The sequence below is a fragment of the Vidua chalybeata genome, chromosome Z, assembly GCF_026979565.1.
Source record: "Vidua chalybeata isolate OUT-0048 chromosome Z, bVidCha1 merged haplotype, whole genome shotgun sequence".
Taxonomy (NCBI): domain Eukaryota; kingdom Metazoa; phylum Chordata; class Aves; order Passeriformes; family Viduidae; genus Vidua; species Vidua chalybeata.
Genome location: NC_071570.1, coordinates 74,346,100 through 74,363,558, shown reverse-complemented (window position 1 = coordinate 74,363,558; position 17,459 = coordinate 74,346,100). Strand labels below are relative to the sequence as shown.

At 41.9% G+C, this 17,459-nt stretch overlaps 1 protein-coding gene across 1 annotated transcript in view; it reads left to right on the top strand.

Moving 5' to 3' along the window:
* VCAN (versican) overlaps positions 1 to 17,459 on the top strand; it is a 101,302-nt gene that overhangs the window by 45,994 nt on the left and 37,849 nt on the right. The window contains exon 7 of the mRNA XM_053969042.1: positions 1 to 2,913. Within this exon, the coding sequence (XP_053825017.1) occupies positions 1 to 2,913 (2,913 nt within the window). The remainder of the gene's footprint in view (positions 2,914 to 17,459) is intronic.

Here is a 17,459-nt window from a genome sequence, read left to right as displayed (position 1 = left end):
CTAAAAAAGTCACAACAGAGCCTCCGACCGTCGAGCCTGTGACAGCCCTGAGAACGGACAGCGTGAAATCGTCGCCTGCTGGAGCTCCTCTCGAGCCTCCCATCTCTGAGACTCCGCTCACTGAAGTGCCTGCCACCCAAGCAGTTTCTTTGGAGGAAACAACCCCAGAGTCTGAAGAAGACGCAGAAATGACTACTGACGTGGCTGAGGAGAAAAGGGAGATGGAGGTGCTCATGGAGAACATTCCCTTAACCACCCTTCTACCTCAGACTGTCACTGACGGCAAAACATTCACTTATGACCCACTGGGAAGGACTGAATACGGTGTCTCACCCAGGCTAACAGACACCACGGCCCCAGATTTGGAACTGGATCACACTTACTCTGAGGCAGAGTTGCCCGAGGAACAAGGTAGGTCTGAAAGCATTGAGGACGCTTTCTTGACCTCTGTAATTTTTCAGGATAGCACAGCTGTAGCTAAGAGTTCCGCTGGTTTTTGGGAAGATGCTGAAACGGGAAATGCACAAGGGCATGATGCTGATAATCAGACTGAGCAAATAGAAGTGGGCCCTCTGAGGACAGCTACAGATAGCTTTTTACAGACTTCTCGGAGAGAGGCTGCCAGGACAGGGACTTCAGATTCACTAACAAAACAGAATGTGTCTCACAGTGCCCACCCCACAAAAAAATCAATGGAGGCAAAATCTGACGAGAAACTCACAACTGTGGTAATCCCTAAAGCTTGGCTCACTGATGAGTCTGCAGAGAGGGAGGGCAGTGAGAGCATGCACGCCGCTGTGCCTGGCACAGATTCTGGGGTGGCTACTGGTCATGCCCCAGGATCAGAAGTGCCTGCTGCATCAGAGACACTCTTAGATGAGCAAGCAGTAACCACTGGACAGTTTTCTGCAGTGAAAGAGTCAACGCCCTGGGTTAAATTTAGCTCTGCGACAGCGTTTGACAGCGAGGCCTCAGCTCAAGGGAGCAGAGAGGACCTGAGGGATGTGCAGCCCACCGTGGCATCTGGAACACCTGTATCCTTTTCTGTGTCAGCTGCTGATCAAACAGAGTCTGGGGCCATCTCAGGAAGCACCGATGCCTTGCCAAGCTTTGGGGAAGGCACCGTGTCTCTGATCCCCTCATCCCAGCAGACAGAAGCATCAGCTGTCTTAGAGGAGCAGGAGGAAACAAACCAGCCAGAAATGAGGACAGCAGATGTGGAGGTCCCTCATTCCACAGCTGCCATTCCTCCGTGTGTTGCTGCCGAATCTGAGGGATGTTCTGCAAGGGAGAAGATCACACAGGGCCCTCCAGGTTCTGGCACGTGGCTGCCAACAGATAAAGAGGAAGGGTATATGACAGAAGAGTCATCTCACACTGGAAGAGTGATTGAGTTAGCTACAGAGGATGGCTTCTCTGGAATGGAGCCCACATCATCTCCAGGGCACATGGTAGAATCCACAGTGCATCCAGGAGCTCCAATTTCAGCAGCCACAGATGCAGCTGAGACAAGCAGGGAGCCAGCAGAGACCACAAGGGATGAAGAAATGGTATCAGCTGATTTTGGTCAGAGTAGAGACACTACAGGTGTATCCCACACCAGCAGCTCCTCGGATTTGGAAATGACCACAGTATCCAAAATACCAGTGGAAGAAAGTAGTGCAACCATAGGGGTTTTTAGCTCCTCAAGTGTAACTGTATTGCCAAGTGCTGTGCCCACAGCTGTGGGGGTAACTGAGCATGAAGGAGATGAGACATCAGGGACAAAGGGAACTATTAAATTTACAGGTGTAACAAAGGTAGATACTGCAGTTCCACAGAAGGAGTATGATGCTTCCCTAGTTCCAGTTACTGTAGAGAGTGAGGTCACTAGAGATATGACAATTACTGATCAGACTCCTTTTGATGATGTCTTTCATACAGAAGCAACAGAAACAACTGCAAAACATAGCAAGGTGTTCCCAGAACTCTCCACACTGGACCAAGGTTTGGAACCAAGGACTGCCACGCTTTCTGTGACATCTGCCCACACACATGAACCAGAGGTGTCACCAGGATCTGAATGGCCCCAAACAGCAGTTCAGGATGAGACAGGCTCAGCTTATGAGGAGATTTACCCGGCCACAGAGGCACCTGTGCCTGCAGTGACGTTCACAGACCATGGAGGAGTTGTGGCACCTGAGGAAACCAGCACCTGGTTGCACCTCACGGTGACTCCAACAGCTGGAACTGCTCCTGATCAGGATGAGGAGGTCACTGAGGTGATTCCCATAACTGCTGGAACCGAAGCAAAGACACAGGACAGCCCAGGAGCCCCCACCAGGGAGGAAGATGATGCAGTGAGCTGGGATTCTGTGCCACCCTCCCATACAATGCCAGCAGGACATTCCACTGTGGAAAGCCTTACTGACCTGACTCTGGGAGCTTCTCCAAGCCAGGCTACGGAAGGTTCAGGAATGACTAGAGAACCTGAGGAAACCAGGCCAGCTGTATTTGCAGCTACTGCAACAGATAAAGCAACAATTCTCAGCAGCATGACAACACCTTCCCTTGGTGCTGTAGACAAAATTCAGCCTACATCTGCAACCCAGCCTTTTGTCACTCAAAAGTCCCCACGCATCCTCCCCGGGGAAGAAGAGGAGGTAACAAGCCATGACATCATCATAATTGATGAATCTGTTTCTCCCAGCAAAGCCACTGCTGAGGATGATCTGCCAGGAAAGATGCTGGAGCCAGAAATCGATAAGGAATATTTCACAGCCTCAACTGCCACGGCAGTGGCACGACCTACTGCTCCACCCCAAGTGAGGGAGGCCACAGAGGCCTTGCAACCTCAGGAGGTGTCTCCTTCTACTTCACACCCTGATAATGACATAAGATTGTATGTTATTCAAATCACAGGCAATGACACAGGTAAGATTTTGCCTTTTAGACCCGCAGTCCATCAGAGTGGACAGTTTGTCGTGGCAAACAGGTGTGCTTTAGAATATGCTGGAGATGTTTCTTGGATCACTGAAGGATTCAAAGTACCAGTTTTGTCTAGACAGCAGCTTACTGAATATTGGTAGGTCTATTTTTCTGTCCGTTAAAAGCCCCTCAGAAATGTATTTTTTATATGCTGTGTGGTAAGAATGATTTCTACGTAAGAATTAATATGAAACTGTTTTATTTCTTTTTAAAAGTCATGATGGCTACAGTCCAGTTTTCATTTTTAATGTTGTCAAGTCACCAATTTAACTCCAGCTGTCTGTGAAACAAGCATTTTAATTTCACAGCTTCCATTCCATGCATTACTAGTCCTAAACGAAGCACCAGATTATTTTAACATTCCATTGGTCTGTAGCAATTAACAATGCCATGTACAGTGTAGTCAGCTAAAAAATGGTTAAAGCACTCGACTGCCTCCTGTGACTTGGAGGAATGGGCTTTTTTTCTTTTTCTTTTTTTGTAGCACATCATAGCATTTTTAAAATCCATCTTAGGGAATATGCGGTGCAAATTGATGCAATATTTAATTCTGCCACATTTTTTAGCTGATGGTTCTGTACATGTGTATGTAGCTTCAATTCCATGGGTATCCAGAACAGAAACTTCTAAAGCAGCAATGAACTGTTGGGGTTGATGATGAATATGTCTCCATAATGCAAATGTTGAAGGGTGTGCATGAAAGAATCCTGTCAACTGACTATTATTTAAGATGTCAGGTAAAACATTATATTTTAAAAGAAAAAGTAAAAGAACTGACAAGCAGTACAAAGCACAAAATTTCTGTTAGGTCCAATGTTTTATTGTGTTTAATTGACTTATGGTTGCATAATAATTATTTTATTTTTTTTGAAGGAACACAGTAAAAAATGGATTTTTTTTTTGGTATATACCTTAACTACATGCATGTCTTTTGAATGGTCTTGTCAGAAACTGTTTTCTCTTTGGTTCTTGGCCATAACCTCCGTGCCTCTGAAGAACTCATCCAGCAGAATTCATAATTTATGGGAGTCTTTTGGATGGTTTTGTCAGGTTTGTTCTTGGTAGGGTTCCACTCAAAAAATCAAAAACCAGTAGTGCCTTTTTCCTTGAGATGTGCCATATCCTGTTTGGACATGTAATACCTTGGCTTGGAATCTTTTTTCACATTGTGCTTATTATCCTGCTTTATGTTTACAGGATGCAAATCTGCACAAGTTATAGCAATAGTAGCTTAGCCTTCTATTTCAGAAAATGATAGTTCTGAAACTTTTGCTTCTGTGGTATATTACCATTATTTTGTCTTTATATGTTACCACTGCCTTGAGAGTCTCCATTAAATGATACAAGTCCAGTAAGTCAGAGCAGAAGGGTAATTTCTGAAGGCAAGATTTAACCACATATTAAACCCTTTTTTACCTGTGGAAATTCACTTAATTTTACTTAATAATGAGTAGCTGGACTAGGTGATAGTGACCTTTTTTTTTCCTATTAGATTTTTGAGTTTTGCTACAGTTTATTTCCTACAGGAGGATGGGTTGTGCTGGGCAGCTGCATGTTCCAGGTGATGGAAAGAAGTAGGATGGTTTGAAAGGGTGTGGAGGTAGGATTTCTCTACATATACATAGAGAAGAGCCTCATTTTACATTTTTTTTTTTCCAGATTAGTGTGGGTGCTGTGTTTCATTAAATTAGGATTTGGTTCAAAATGGATTATGTGAAGGACAGAGTGTGCAGATGCTCTTCATAGCTGCTCTCACTCTGCTTTGGGTGATCAGGTCTTTGGGACAAATTTTCTTCAGGGTTTGTCTTCTTCATCTTCACAAACTTTCAAAGCTGTGCATGCATTTCCCAGGTATAGATGTGCATATGTGTCAGGGTGTTTGTAAGCAGACAAAAACTTATAAATCCTTAGAAATCTGCCTTTAAGAATTATTTAGTCTGTGAGGAGAGAAAAAAAAAGTTTATTGTCTTGAAATATTATTAAATTCTTCATATGGCATTGTGTTCTCTTTAAACACAGAGAGCCGTATGTGTCTAGAGCAATTTTAAAAAGGAGTTTTCTTCATTTTTCTGTTTTCAGGCCCTGGCAGTGGGAATTCCTCCACTTAGCTGTCCACAGACTAAAGGCACCCTCTACCTACTTCCCCAAATTCAGTTAGAACTGCCAAAGATTTATTCTCTGTGAGGGCTTGGATTTATTTCTTTTATTGCTACAGAAACGAAAGACAACATCTGAAAAATCCTGTCAGTCCCAGTTTCCCCTCATTGTTCCTTAGTCCATAAACTTTTCTTTGTGCTGAAGAAAATGCCTATAGGGAGTAATGAAGAAGAATGAATTTGGCAAATACTACCAACATATGCCTTTTGCTAGGATGTAGTTTAACTTCCTATTCTATCACCCCTTATTTGAGAATTGATCCACTATCATAAAGAACTACATAAACTGTACCTCTGGCTTTTTATTCTTAGCTGATCCGAAACTGTAAATGCAGTTTGCATCATTACATCTCTGATAAAACAAAGGTTTTTCTCCTCCTTTGGCATGTTTTCAAGGTAACATAGTTTAGCATTTTTAGATGAAGTTAAGGGTGAGGGTTATAAACAAAGGCCTTCACTGATTTTCAAGTCAAGAGTGCCAAAGAAAGCTGTCCTAAGAAAGGACAGCTTGCTTACCAAAGCCCTTCAAGAAATAACAGTTTCAAATAGGAATTATAATGAGAGCTTATATATAGATGGCATTGTCTATAAACGAATGTATTTTCCTTTTTGTGTTTTGCAGAAGTCCTGGAACTATTTATGAGATTATTCTTTCCCCCTCATTCTTCACCTCCTTGTTATTCAGCTTTTGCCAGAAGCAACAGTTTAACAGTGAGGCAGGGCTCAGCAGAAATTCAGCACCATGTTTTGTTTCCTATCACTCAATTACAATAAAAACCTTGCTATTACACAGCTGAATATTGCTCCCTGCAGCTCCATTTGCCATCCACAGCGTGGGCACAATAATATTTAAGTGCTCCATGGAGGTGCCATTAGGCTTTGTTAGGCAGGAGCAGCGTTTTACATTCCACGTGGAGGAGAAGGTCTGTGCTAAATGTGTAATTTCTTGAGATTTTGAGATATTTTTAGCAGTTTCCATCCAGCAGGACAGAGAGGCTGTGGTGGTGGGAGCAGCCCTGGCTCAGGTGAGCTCACCTGTGGCCAAGCACAGGTGGAAGGAGAGGCAGGAAGGATTCCTTGTGCCTTTCTCCTCCCTCTCAAACCCTCACCAGACTGGCACCAACTTCTCTGAAGAGCTTTGAAGCCTTTGGGCTGGAATGTGCTGTTGATATATGGAATCTGTTATGGATGTATGGAATTTCAGGGGGTATTATTCCTCATTATTACTGCAGGCTGAAGCTGCACTCGAAAGGTGTGGAGTTAAATTCAGTTAAATAAAGAGGCAAAGATATTTTTCTGTGTCATACACACATCCCTCTTAATATGAAGTAGTACAGTTACTGGAAGGTGCTATTAAATATTATCATTTCTAAGACTTTACATTTATTAGACCAGGAGAAGGTTCTCCTAGAGGACTGATTTTCTTATCCTAGAGTTAAATAGCTTTACTCCTACCTTTTAAAATGCATGCTTGCAGTCAATGAAAGCCCTCACAAAGGAAGTTTTCTTTTAGATAAAAAAAAAAAAACAACAACAAAACAAGGCATGGAAACAGAAGTAATTTGGAGGCCTGGTGGAAGGTCAAGCTCAATTTGAATTCTGGAGGACGTGTTCTAGGGCTGATAAGAAAGAACACAGAGCTGACAGATAAAGCTGTTTATTTGTGTAGGAATACAGCAGTTTTCATTGAGAAAATGTAAAAACAATCCACACACTCCCATGTGGGCAAACGTGAGGCAGGTGCACAAATTAATCTGGGTAATAAGACTTGTTTTTTCTGACAGCCCATGGGCAGATCTCAGGGAGGTGTTTCAATTAATGAGAAAAATATCCTCACACATGAGGAAACATCCATTTTTATGCTACAAAAAGGGTGCGTTTCAGGAAGGAGCCTGGGACCTTCATCCACTGGAGTGGAACCAGGAGCTTTTCCCTTGGAATCATGAGAGTGAGGAAGCCAAATACCCCAGCAGTGTGAGGTGTTACTACATGCACGGCTTCCCAAGGCATCAGATGGGACAGAGGATTTTGTTTTTCTCCATGAGGATGCGGAATTTGCCACTCTGTGCCCTGTTATGCCCTCACAGCTCTGATGTTTCCTAGTGGTGAGGGCTGCTGCTGGTGCTGGCTGGCAGGTCATGGTTCAGCAGCTGGGAAAGGGGAAAAAAAAAAAAAAATCCAAACCTGAAGGAACTTTTCAGCTCATAAAGCTTTTATGAGCTGAAAAATGCTTGTGGGGGTGTTGTTTAACAGTGGTTGAAGGGATGCTAGAAACATAACTCCTGTCTGAATCAGGAGTAATTTGCACACCTGTGTTTTTTGGAGACATTTAAAAGTCTTTATTTACTGAATACGTTTCAAAGTGTTTGTTGGACCCTGGGACTCACACCAGCTCTGTCTGGTTTCTTGTCCCCTCCAGCTTTGAAGAGAACAAAATTGCAGGAACTTGTGCTTCGTGGATGTGGAATTTTATGGAAAGAGGTTACAAACCTTTGTGTTTCAACATGTAATTCTCTGACATGCATATTTCTGTCTTAGCAGTGTGAGAGGGCATGTGAAATTTGAATGAAATGCAGCATGGTAATGAGTCATAGTCATAAACCTTAACAAAGGAGGCAGAATAGAGTCTTTTCAGGTCCATCTTAGGCCTTGCCTTAAAATTCATTTAATCTTCTTGTCTTCACAGCTCCTTCTGGAGGGCTGTCAAAGATCGTCATGGCTCTGTTTAAGCCTGATTCTAATATCTAGCCTGAATTGCTCCTTGGCCAGTTTATACCCGTGTTTATTCTTGCCAGCATTGTCTTTAGCCTGAATAGGTCTTTTTTCTTCCTGACACTTATCCCTTGATACTTTTATTCCTCTGCTCAGTCGCAGGGAGTGACCACGTCCCCTTGTTCAGCCCCCGTTTTTGGTAACTCCTGAGGGGGGTGTCTGCGTGGGAGAGTGGGAATGTGCTGGTGCTGTGCAGGGAGGGAAGGTGCTGGCTCTGCCCCAGGGGCTGGGGGTGTTGGGATGACCAGAGCAGAGGAGGGACAGGATCAGCAAGCCTCACTCTGCCTCTTCCGGGCATTGCAAGAGACAGCCTAAAAGTTTGCAGCGTCCAGGTTTGCATCTCTCTCTTCGTCTGCACCCACATTGTTCTCCTTTAAGATGTTTTATTTGTGCTCGCTGGCAAATAAATCTCTCTGGACACCGTTACTTGTGGTATACACACACGTGCTACGTGCAATTTTTGGTGTGCCTGTTTTGCTGTTTATTGTGTTAGAGAGACTTCTGCTGAAGGGGAAGAGACTTTGCCTTTTGTGTGCTGAAATCACCATTTGTTTTTTCCACAAATGAAGGGTACATGCTACTGAAAGCCATGGTTTCTTTATAGAACCTATTTCAAACCAAGGTTTACTGTAAGGAAAGCTGCTGCCTTGCAGATAGGCTGACCTGAATTAATTTCTTGTGGGATCTTGAGGCAACAGCAAAAGTGGCCTCACATGGGCAGGAGAAATTACAAATTTCTCACCTTATTAAATGCAAAATCTCCTTTTTTTTTCTTTTTTTTTTTTTTTTTGCCTTCCTTTATGGAGGGCTGGGCTTGTCTCCTTATCAATTGTCATGTTCTAAACTTCATTTCCCAGGGAAGCAGGTCTGAATGGAGTAATTTTCACATCCTGAATGACCAAACTCTCTGTATTATTCATAAAACCTGCTGCAGAGGCAGCCACGTTCTTCCTGTGCCTGGAGTGACTGAAGTGTTAAACCCTGAGTAAGGTGGCCAGATCCTGATATCATCTTCCCCAGTGTAATTACACCACAGTAATTCCAATGGGGTGATTGAGAGCAGAACTGTGGTGGGGATGTGGGGATAGTAGGTATCGCAATGTCTTCATAACACTTTGCAGATTCTGGGTCATTGTATAATTTGGTGATTATTTTTCTTCAGAACACATTTGAGTTCATTCCAAACCGGTAGATCTGTTGTTTAACTAAACCAGTTGGGGGTTTTCTATATTAGAATACTAGTTTTTTTTTTTTTTTTTTTTTTTTTTTTTTTTTTTTTTTTTTTTTTTTTTTTTAAGCAAAAATGGTGATGTGGAGGGCTTTTTAGAATAGGTTATACACCATCTCATATCAATTGTATTTAAAATAGAACAGCAGTGATGCCTTATATGAAAGCAAAACTAATAACAAAGTAATTTTAATAAATTCAAGCTTTTTTTGTGCACTTCTCCTTTTCTCAAAACAAAAACAAACCAACCCCACCAACTCCATATCCAACAGAGCTGAAACTTGACACTTAGAAATTTTCACAAGAAGCTAAAACTGAATTAACAAATGGTCTTTAGGCCACTATTGCTGGCTCTTCCTGAAGAAAGACTTATTATAGGACAATAATTTCTCTTTCCACATTCCTTTCTAGACTTCCATAGATACAAGGAACAGTGCCCTCACATTAAATACTGCTCAGAGGATGCCTACACATTCCCTGCTGTTTTTGCATTGTATCCAAGGAGACGTCTCAGATCTAGACATAGGGATTACACATTTCCAGCTTTCTTACAGCTCTTTGTTTATTCATGAGAGAAATGAAGGAATTTTATTCATAGGTACAATGTAGTTTTTCATACTTCTGTTGTGAAGAACAGGAATCCTTTTAGAGGTTTTGTTTACATGTGGAGAAAGCTTTAAAAAGTCTTACTGCAGACAAGATGAGCTGTCTTTTACATGGTGATGCAATATGACTTAATTTTTTTCAGGAAAGTGTTTTTCTGTAACAAAGTTTTCTGAATGTGTCCAGATTGCAACTTTTTTAGTATGGAATTTTCAATGGTCTTTTTTTTTTTTGCTCAGTTTAATGAGTGGATTAATCCTTGCTAATCCAGTCAGTTTTTTTAAATCTTCTTCGTTTTTTGAAGTAATTAAGTGATAAATTTGATTAATAGTATACAAAATACCCACTGGTGTCTTTCAGAATATTTTCCTGCCACAAGTGAGGATGTGTGCAGAGTGGCTGGTGCCTATTTTGTGTTGTCTCTGGGAACACGTTGCTGAAGTTATCAATCTTTCTTTACAGACTAATTTTTTCTTCCAAAAAAAGGTCAGTTCTTTAGGACTTTTCTGACAAGCCTATTACTGCTTTTCTTAAATGAGGAGAACTCAGTATGAAAACTTTCTACTTCCTGAGGAGGAGAAAAGCAGTTGGAATTTCATTCCTGATCAGGAGTGTTTTCCAGTAGTCCCTGCCTGCCTAGGTATCACCTCTGCTATACTTCATTGCCTTTTTGATACCCATCATTAGCTCCAAGAGTGAACAAGAAATAATAGTTTTTAACTTCAAACCATACTCTTGGATTTTACACGTAGCACCTCATCAAGCAGGAATCCCATAGTTTCAGTGGGAGGTTTTTTGGCATTAGAAAAGGAATTTCCACATATTTGATGTAATTTTTTGGGGTTTTTTTTGCCAAAATAGCAGCAAAGAATGTGCCTATATGTACACGGAGTAGCACTGAGATTTTTGATTGTATTTCGTTGTGGGATTTTTTTCTAAACCATTGCTTTTTTTTTTTTCTTGAAAGTGGTGAGTGAAATGATTCTGGGCTTACTTATATATTCACTACTCTGGCTTGTAGTGAGTTTCCAGTCACATGTCTGGTTAAATATTGAATTGTTAAATTCATGAGTCCTTGGGAAATGCTGTGGACACTTGGTCCTACTGACAGGATCAAGGATTAACTCAAAATGTTCTTCAGACAAGTATTTGTTCACACTTTAGGCAAATTGCTTGACTTCTTGACTTTTTTTTTTTTATTCAATTTATTCTGACTACATACAGACCCTGTCAGGAGTGAACTAATTCTGCAGCAATATTACCATCTTAGCACAGGATGGAGTTTGTGGCAGTAGCTTACAGCCAAAAATATGTCTCCCTTTGCTGATTTTTAGTGGTGGAGTAACATTACCACAGCAAGGCATCTATTTTTAGCTGTAGTTGGTTTAAAACCTTTGTTCTCAAGCACTGTCCAACAGAAGTGTCTTTTCCAAAAAAACCCCAAGTGTTTCTAAAAACAAATTAGTATTTTTCCAGAACAAATGTTCCAGTTTTTTCCAGGGGAAAACAGAACAAAGCAGAAAAGAAAATTGAGACAAAAAAATGCTACTGAAAGAAAAAAATTATGTGATTCTATGGTTAAACAAACACTCATGTTCTGTAGGCACTGTTTGAAATTGTGTCTGGTAGAGAGACACATTTGTGTCACTCCAGCTGCAGCAGAGGAGAGCTTACAGACTTATACTGATTTAACTGACATCCTCTGGTTTATCCCTAGGCTGCTTCAGGTGTTTTATAACCAAAACAATTTTATTAACCCCTTTAGATAAATATTTTAAATTTTCAGGTTTTTTTTTTTCCAGAAGTAAAGGATGATACTGAGAATAATCAATTAAAGTTTTGCAGAATCCCCTCTGAATCTTCTGAGTAATATTTGCAAAGTACAAAACTCAGAACTATATGCAAAAATCCACATATGCACATATGCAAAAAGCCACATATGTAATTATCTAGCTATGTAATCCCCCTAATTATGTATTCTAAAACTCACTTGCATTTAAGAAGTTATGAAGACACTGCAGTACCTTGAGCTATCACTGCCACTTCTCTAGCAACTAAATTAATTTTGCTCATGCAGAAAGGTGCAGATTTCCCCCAGAAACTGATTTGCCCCAAATAAAATTTTAGTCATATTTCAATGAGGAAAAATGAAACTTAAAAATAATATTTATCATGGGAAAAAGCTTGTGTGTTGCCACATGACTAATAGCTCAAAATAATGTCCCAAAAGAGCAGGGACTGCAGATACAGAATGTGCAGGCATTAAATTAAAAGTGTGCTTATGAGATACTTGAAAAAATGCATGAGAAATAGCAGGAGATAAAATGCCAGAAAATCATCACGATAAGTGGAATGAACTTCTTCAGATAGCTGTAAAAAGAGCTTTTTGTGGTACAGCAGGTGGGGTAATTGTCATCATAGCTTCAGTTCTTAGAAAAAAAAGTCCCTTCCTTCCTTCCTTCCTTCCTTCCTTCCTTCCTTCCTTCCTTCCTTCCTTCCTTCCTTCCTTCCTTCCTTCCTTCCTTCCTTCCTTCCTTCCTTCCTTCCTTCCTTCCTTCCTTCCTTCCTTCCTTCCTTCCTTCCTTCCTTCCTTCCTTCCTTCCTTCCTTCCTTCCTTCCTTCCTTCCTTCCTTCCTTCCTTCCTTCCTTCCTTCCTTCCTTCCTTCCTTCCTTCCTTCCTTCCTTCCTTCCTTCCTTCCTTCCTTCCTTCCTTCCTTCCTTCCTTCCTTCCTTCCTTCCTTCCTTCCTTCCTTCCTTCCTTCCTTCCTTCCTTCCTTCCTTCCTTCCTTCCTTCCTTCCTTCCTTCCTTCCTTCCTTCCTTCCTTCCTTCCTTCCTTCCTTCCTTCCTTCCTTCCTTCCTTCCTTCCTTCCTTCCTTCCTTCCTTCCTTCCTTCCTTCCTTCCTTCCTTCCTTCCTTCCTTCCTTCCTTCCTTCCTTCCTTCCTTCCTCCTTCCTTCCTTCCTTCCTTCCTTCCTTCCTTCCTTCCTTCCTTCCTTCCTTCCTTCCTTCCTTCCTTCCTTCCTTCCTTCCTTCTTCCTTCCTTCCTTCCTTCCTTCCTTCCTTCCTTCCTTCCTTCCTTCCTTCCTTCCTTCCTTCCTTCCTTCCTTCCTTCCTTCCTTCCTTCCTTCCTTCCTTCCTTCCTTCCTTCCTTCCTTCCCTCCCTCCCTCCCTCCCTCCCTCCCTCCCTCCCTCCTTCCTTCCCTCCTTCCTTCCCTCCTTCCTTCCCTCCTTCCTTCCCTCCTTCCTTCCTTCCCTCCCCTTTTTCTACAGCACTGTCTGTTTTAGAACTTGAACTGTAAAATATTTTTTGGCTTTATTTTTGCCACATAAAATTCCTCTCATGGGACAAATCAAGAAAGAAAAATTTAGTACATGCCTTGTACATGAACCAACCTTTATTACTCCTAAAATAATATGATGTCAATCTATTTTTTTCCCCAAACTGCCACATTAAGGACTCTACTGTAAAGTTTTTTTTTTACCTAATGCCAAGTGGTTCGGTATTACTGGAAAAAGGAAGAGGGGAAAGAATATTCCTTTCAGCCCTGAGCAGCCACAGGTGCAGTCAAAGGGTGGGCATATGCTTTGAGATTCTAAGTGTAGTTACTAAGACTTTTGCCCAAATTTATGTTGTGGTAAGTCAATTTCTGATTCTTCGGGGAGGGGACGCTCTCTCCCCATATTGGTAGGGCCAGAACTGGTTCTTTCTTGTGCCAGCTGTGTCATGGCAGAAACTTTTGAGGGTCTCCCAGTTAGCAGGATGTAAATGTAACGAAGGGGATGATGGTGAAGGGGGACAGGAAAGGCCAAAATTCATTCATCTCAGTCTTTCCACCTCATGTCATGGAATATCACGCATGAAATAATGGATGAAGTCATTCTGGTGAGCAGTTGCTCTTTCCCAACCAACTTTTCCTGCAGAGTTGGACTTCCCTCTACGCACACCCAGACACACCAGCTAAGTCAGATATAGTCTGACTCCTTGCTTTGTTTTGGGTTCCATCTGGAGGAAAATGATTTATTGCGCGGCAGTTGTTTGGGTTTGGGTTGTTTAGCCCTGCAGAGCTTTAGAATTGTCTTCTCTGTAGGCAGTGAGAGAGATGTTGTTGTTGGAAGGATGCTCACGCCCAGGACTGCTCAGGAGGAGGCACCACGGGCTGGAGTCATGTTTTGTTAGTGACATATTGGAGCAGAAAGGAAGTGGGAATGACTGCCCTCAGAATGTTGCATGACAAATATCCAGGCATTATCCAGGGAGCTGTACCCTGCCCGTGCTGGGGCTCAGCCTCGACACGGCAAAGCTGCCATTTTTAACAACTTGACATTTCACTCAGTCTGCTTCTTTTTAACAAATTTATTGTCGGGTGGGGGAGAAGAACAAAGGAAACACCAGGAACTGCCGGAGGGCTCCGTGATATGCCTTTATAATAATAAAACAGTTCCTTTCTTTCTGACATGGTTTCTGCATCATCCTGTCTGCTGCTTTGGAGTTTGGCAGGGCTGAGTGAGCCCAGAGCCCTCTGCAGAGCAGATGTCCACCTAAGTGACATCCACTTTCCACAGGTGCCTCTGGCTATGGCCAGCAGCTCCAGCCTGGGGTCCTGTCTGTAAAAAGGCTGCAGGGCAGGAACATGCCAGAAAGTGATACTCATGGATTTTGCATGAAAACCCCCAAATATGGTAAAGCAGACGGACTGGATAAGTGAATTTCAGTAGGCAAGACTGACCACCCACCTTGAATCACTTTCAACTCCTACCCAGCCAGCTGTGCAAAAGTCACTCCTTACAATTACTTTCTTCCAGATGTTTACCTGAATAGTTGAGACTTTTATGCAAGGTAAATTTATATATATGTGTGTAATGTAATGATCTCCTTTGACTCTCAGAGCAATAACAAAACATAAATTTTGATAAAATTTAGAAGGTTAAAAAAAAACCCAAACAATCCAAGCCTCAAATTATTAAAACCTGCCCTGCATCCTCAAGGATTTTTACAGGGAGCCAAAGTTAACAAAATTTTAGAAATATATATGTCCAGCTGGGAAACATTTTAAAGTAAACTAAATAAAACCTTCTGTTTATTTAGAGTGAACAGTAATCAAGACCTGGATTTTACTAGACCCTGTCATGTATACTACTCATGTTAATGTGAGGTAGAAGGATTAAAAGCATCAAAAATTTAATTATTCCTGGACTTTTTTTGGGTTTTTTAAATTTTTTTGGCTTAGGTGTATATAATAGTAGCCATATGTCTTTAATGCCTTAGACCAGCTCCTTGGCAGTATTCCTACTTTTTCCTGAAGAGGAGAAGGGGTATGCCTGGAGCACTGTTGCACTTTGACCATGCTTAGGTGGGATAATGATACTACAAGATGGCACAATTTAGAGGAATTGCATATTCCAAAGGCTGACACTTGGAATTTTGGTTCACCAGGAAATATCTGTTTTTCAAAATATTTTATTTGTTTTTTTTTTTTTAAATTTAATGAAAAGAACAATATACGTTTAAAAAAACCCCAACAAAATCAAACCTCTTCTGTGAGACAAATCAGTCCAAAAGATGTTATCAGATTTATTTCTGTAAAATTGAATGGTTTTGTCCCAATTTGAATATAGTATCCTAAGGGGAAAGAACACCCTACTTAATAGAAAGATTTGAATTATTTTTTTTTTTTTTTGTATTGGGGACAGCTTTTAAAATCCTTTTTTTATTTCCTCAGCATGCTTTTAAAACAGAATATATTCAATGAAACTGACACATTCCTGTGGAATTGGTTGGGGTTTTGGATTTTTTTTTTTCTTGCTGTAAGAGTTTCAGCAAGCTATGGTCATAAAGCTGCTCAAATCCACGCAGACTGCAGATCAGGTTCCTGGCAGAGCTGAGGTTTAGGGGAGTCAGGGCGTGACATAAAGGTGGTTTAAGTCTTTCCTCATCCTAGAGCCTCTCCCAAAACTGGGTGTGAGGCTTCACTGTTTTTTCAGAGGGCTTGAACCATCTCCACTCTCTCCTGCTTTGAGGACTCCTTGTTGTTTTCCAGGTGAAGCAGAGTGTGGATTTTACCTGTCCATGGGCTCTCTCTGGTGGGTAACCTTTGTGATCCCACCAAGAACATCCCAGAAATGCGCAGGGGTTTTGAAACAGCTCATTGAAGCCATACATGTGTTTTAACAATGCCTTCATAGAACCATAGAAAATTGAATGGTTTGGGTTGGGATGGAGTTAAAGCCCAGCCTGCCACGGCAGGGACACCTCCCAGTGTCCCAGGTGCTCCCAGCCCCAGGTGCTCCAGCCTGGCCTTGGGCACTGCCAGGGATCCAGGGGCAGCCCCAGCTGTGCCAGGGCCTGCCCACCCTGCCAGGGAACAATTCCTGACTGCCAATGTCCCATCCAGCCCTGCCCTGTGGCAGTGGGAGCCATTCCCTGTGTGCTGTCCCTGCAGCCCTTGGCAATTGTCTCTCTCCATCTTTGCTGCAGCCCCTTCAGGCCCTGCAAGGCCACGCTGAGCTCAGCCCAAAGCTTCTCCTGCCCGGCTGAGCAATGGCAGCCGTGCCAGCCTTTCCTGCCAGCAGAGCTGCTGCATCCCTCTGCTCATCCTGGAGCCTCCTCTGTGCTCCCTCCAACAGTAACATTCTAATCTTGATAAAACTCTATTGAAGCCAACCCCAAAAGGGTTATGCTTATCAAGTGCAGGAAATAATTTGACTAATGCAGACTCGTGATTTTTCATGCAAACCTGTCTCGTGGTTATGGGCTCTTGATGGTGAACGGTAAGGATTTTTTGTTAGTGTCCCATTATGCAGTGAACTACTTTCAAAAAAAAGACTCCAAAATGGTTTTAGACTTCTAACTAAAATATCTTTTTTTAATTTCCTATTTAGCTGTATTCTTGTCAAAATATTGGGCCTGATTTAAAGCTCACAGAACATTTTATGTAAGTCTCATGGCTTTATCAGACCTCTAGTCCTTCTACAAAAGACTGAACTGCACTACTGCTCACAAAAAACTGAGCAGTGGCTGTGAAGAAATAAGTGGACAAATTGCAGAAGTGTGAAATTCCATTATCTGCAGGATGCCAGATTAGATGTTAAGAGCTCAATTTTGAAAGGAACTTCACAAAACCATAAGTCTTCTAAATGAAATATTTAGTGTTTCGAAAGTTTGGAAAACATCACAATATATTTTCTATTTAATTCCCTATTAGTTCTCCTTCAGATGCTTATCTGATGGATTTTGAGAGAGAAAATGCTTTTTACTGCCTGCCCCCTCAAAGATAGTCTTGGAAAAGCTCTTTGTAGACTATTAAAAGTCTTCCCATAAAAAGAAATATTGCTGCACGTTACACGTTTTTTTGGATGTGTGCAGATGTTATCTCGTGCACCACTAACAGGGAGGCAACTTTTCTGTTTGACCCACTGAAAAACTGACGTGGGTTTGGAACCAGCCGTGATGGATTGGAAGGGCTGTAACTTGAGAATTAATGACACCTTGGTCCGTGGCTCTGTGGTTATGTGCAGTAGCAGGCTAAAATCACCCTGTAGCCAGGGGGATTTCCATTTCTTGCATATAAGAACTGCTACTGAGATAGATGCCTGCTCCTTGCAGGTCGTTTAGAACATCTAGTTGTATTCAATGGATTAAGAAACACTCCAGGCTGGATATACCTATCTTTTCCATCTCCATTCCAGTGCATACCTCATCACTTCCCTCCAAGAGAGGCTTTGCTGATAAATCT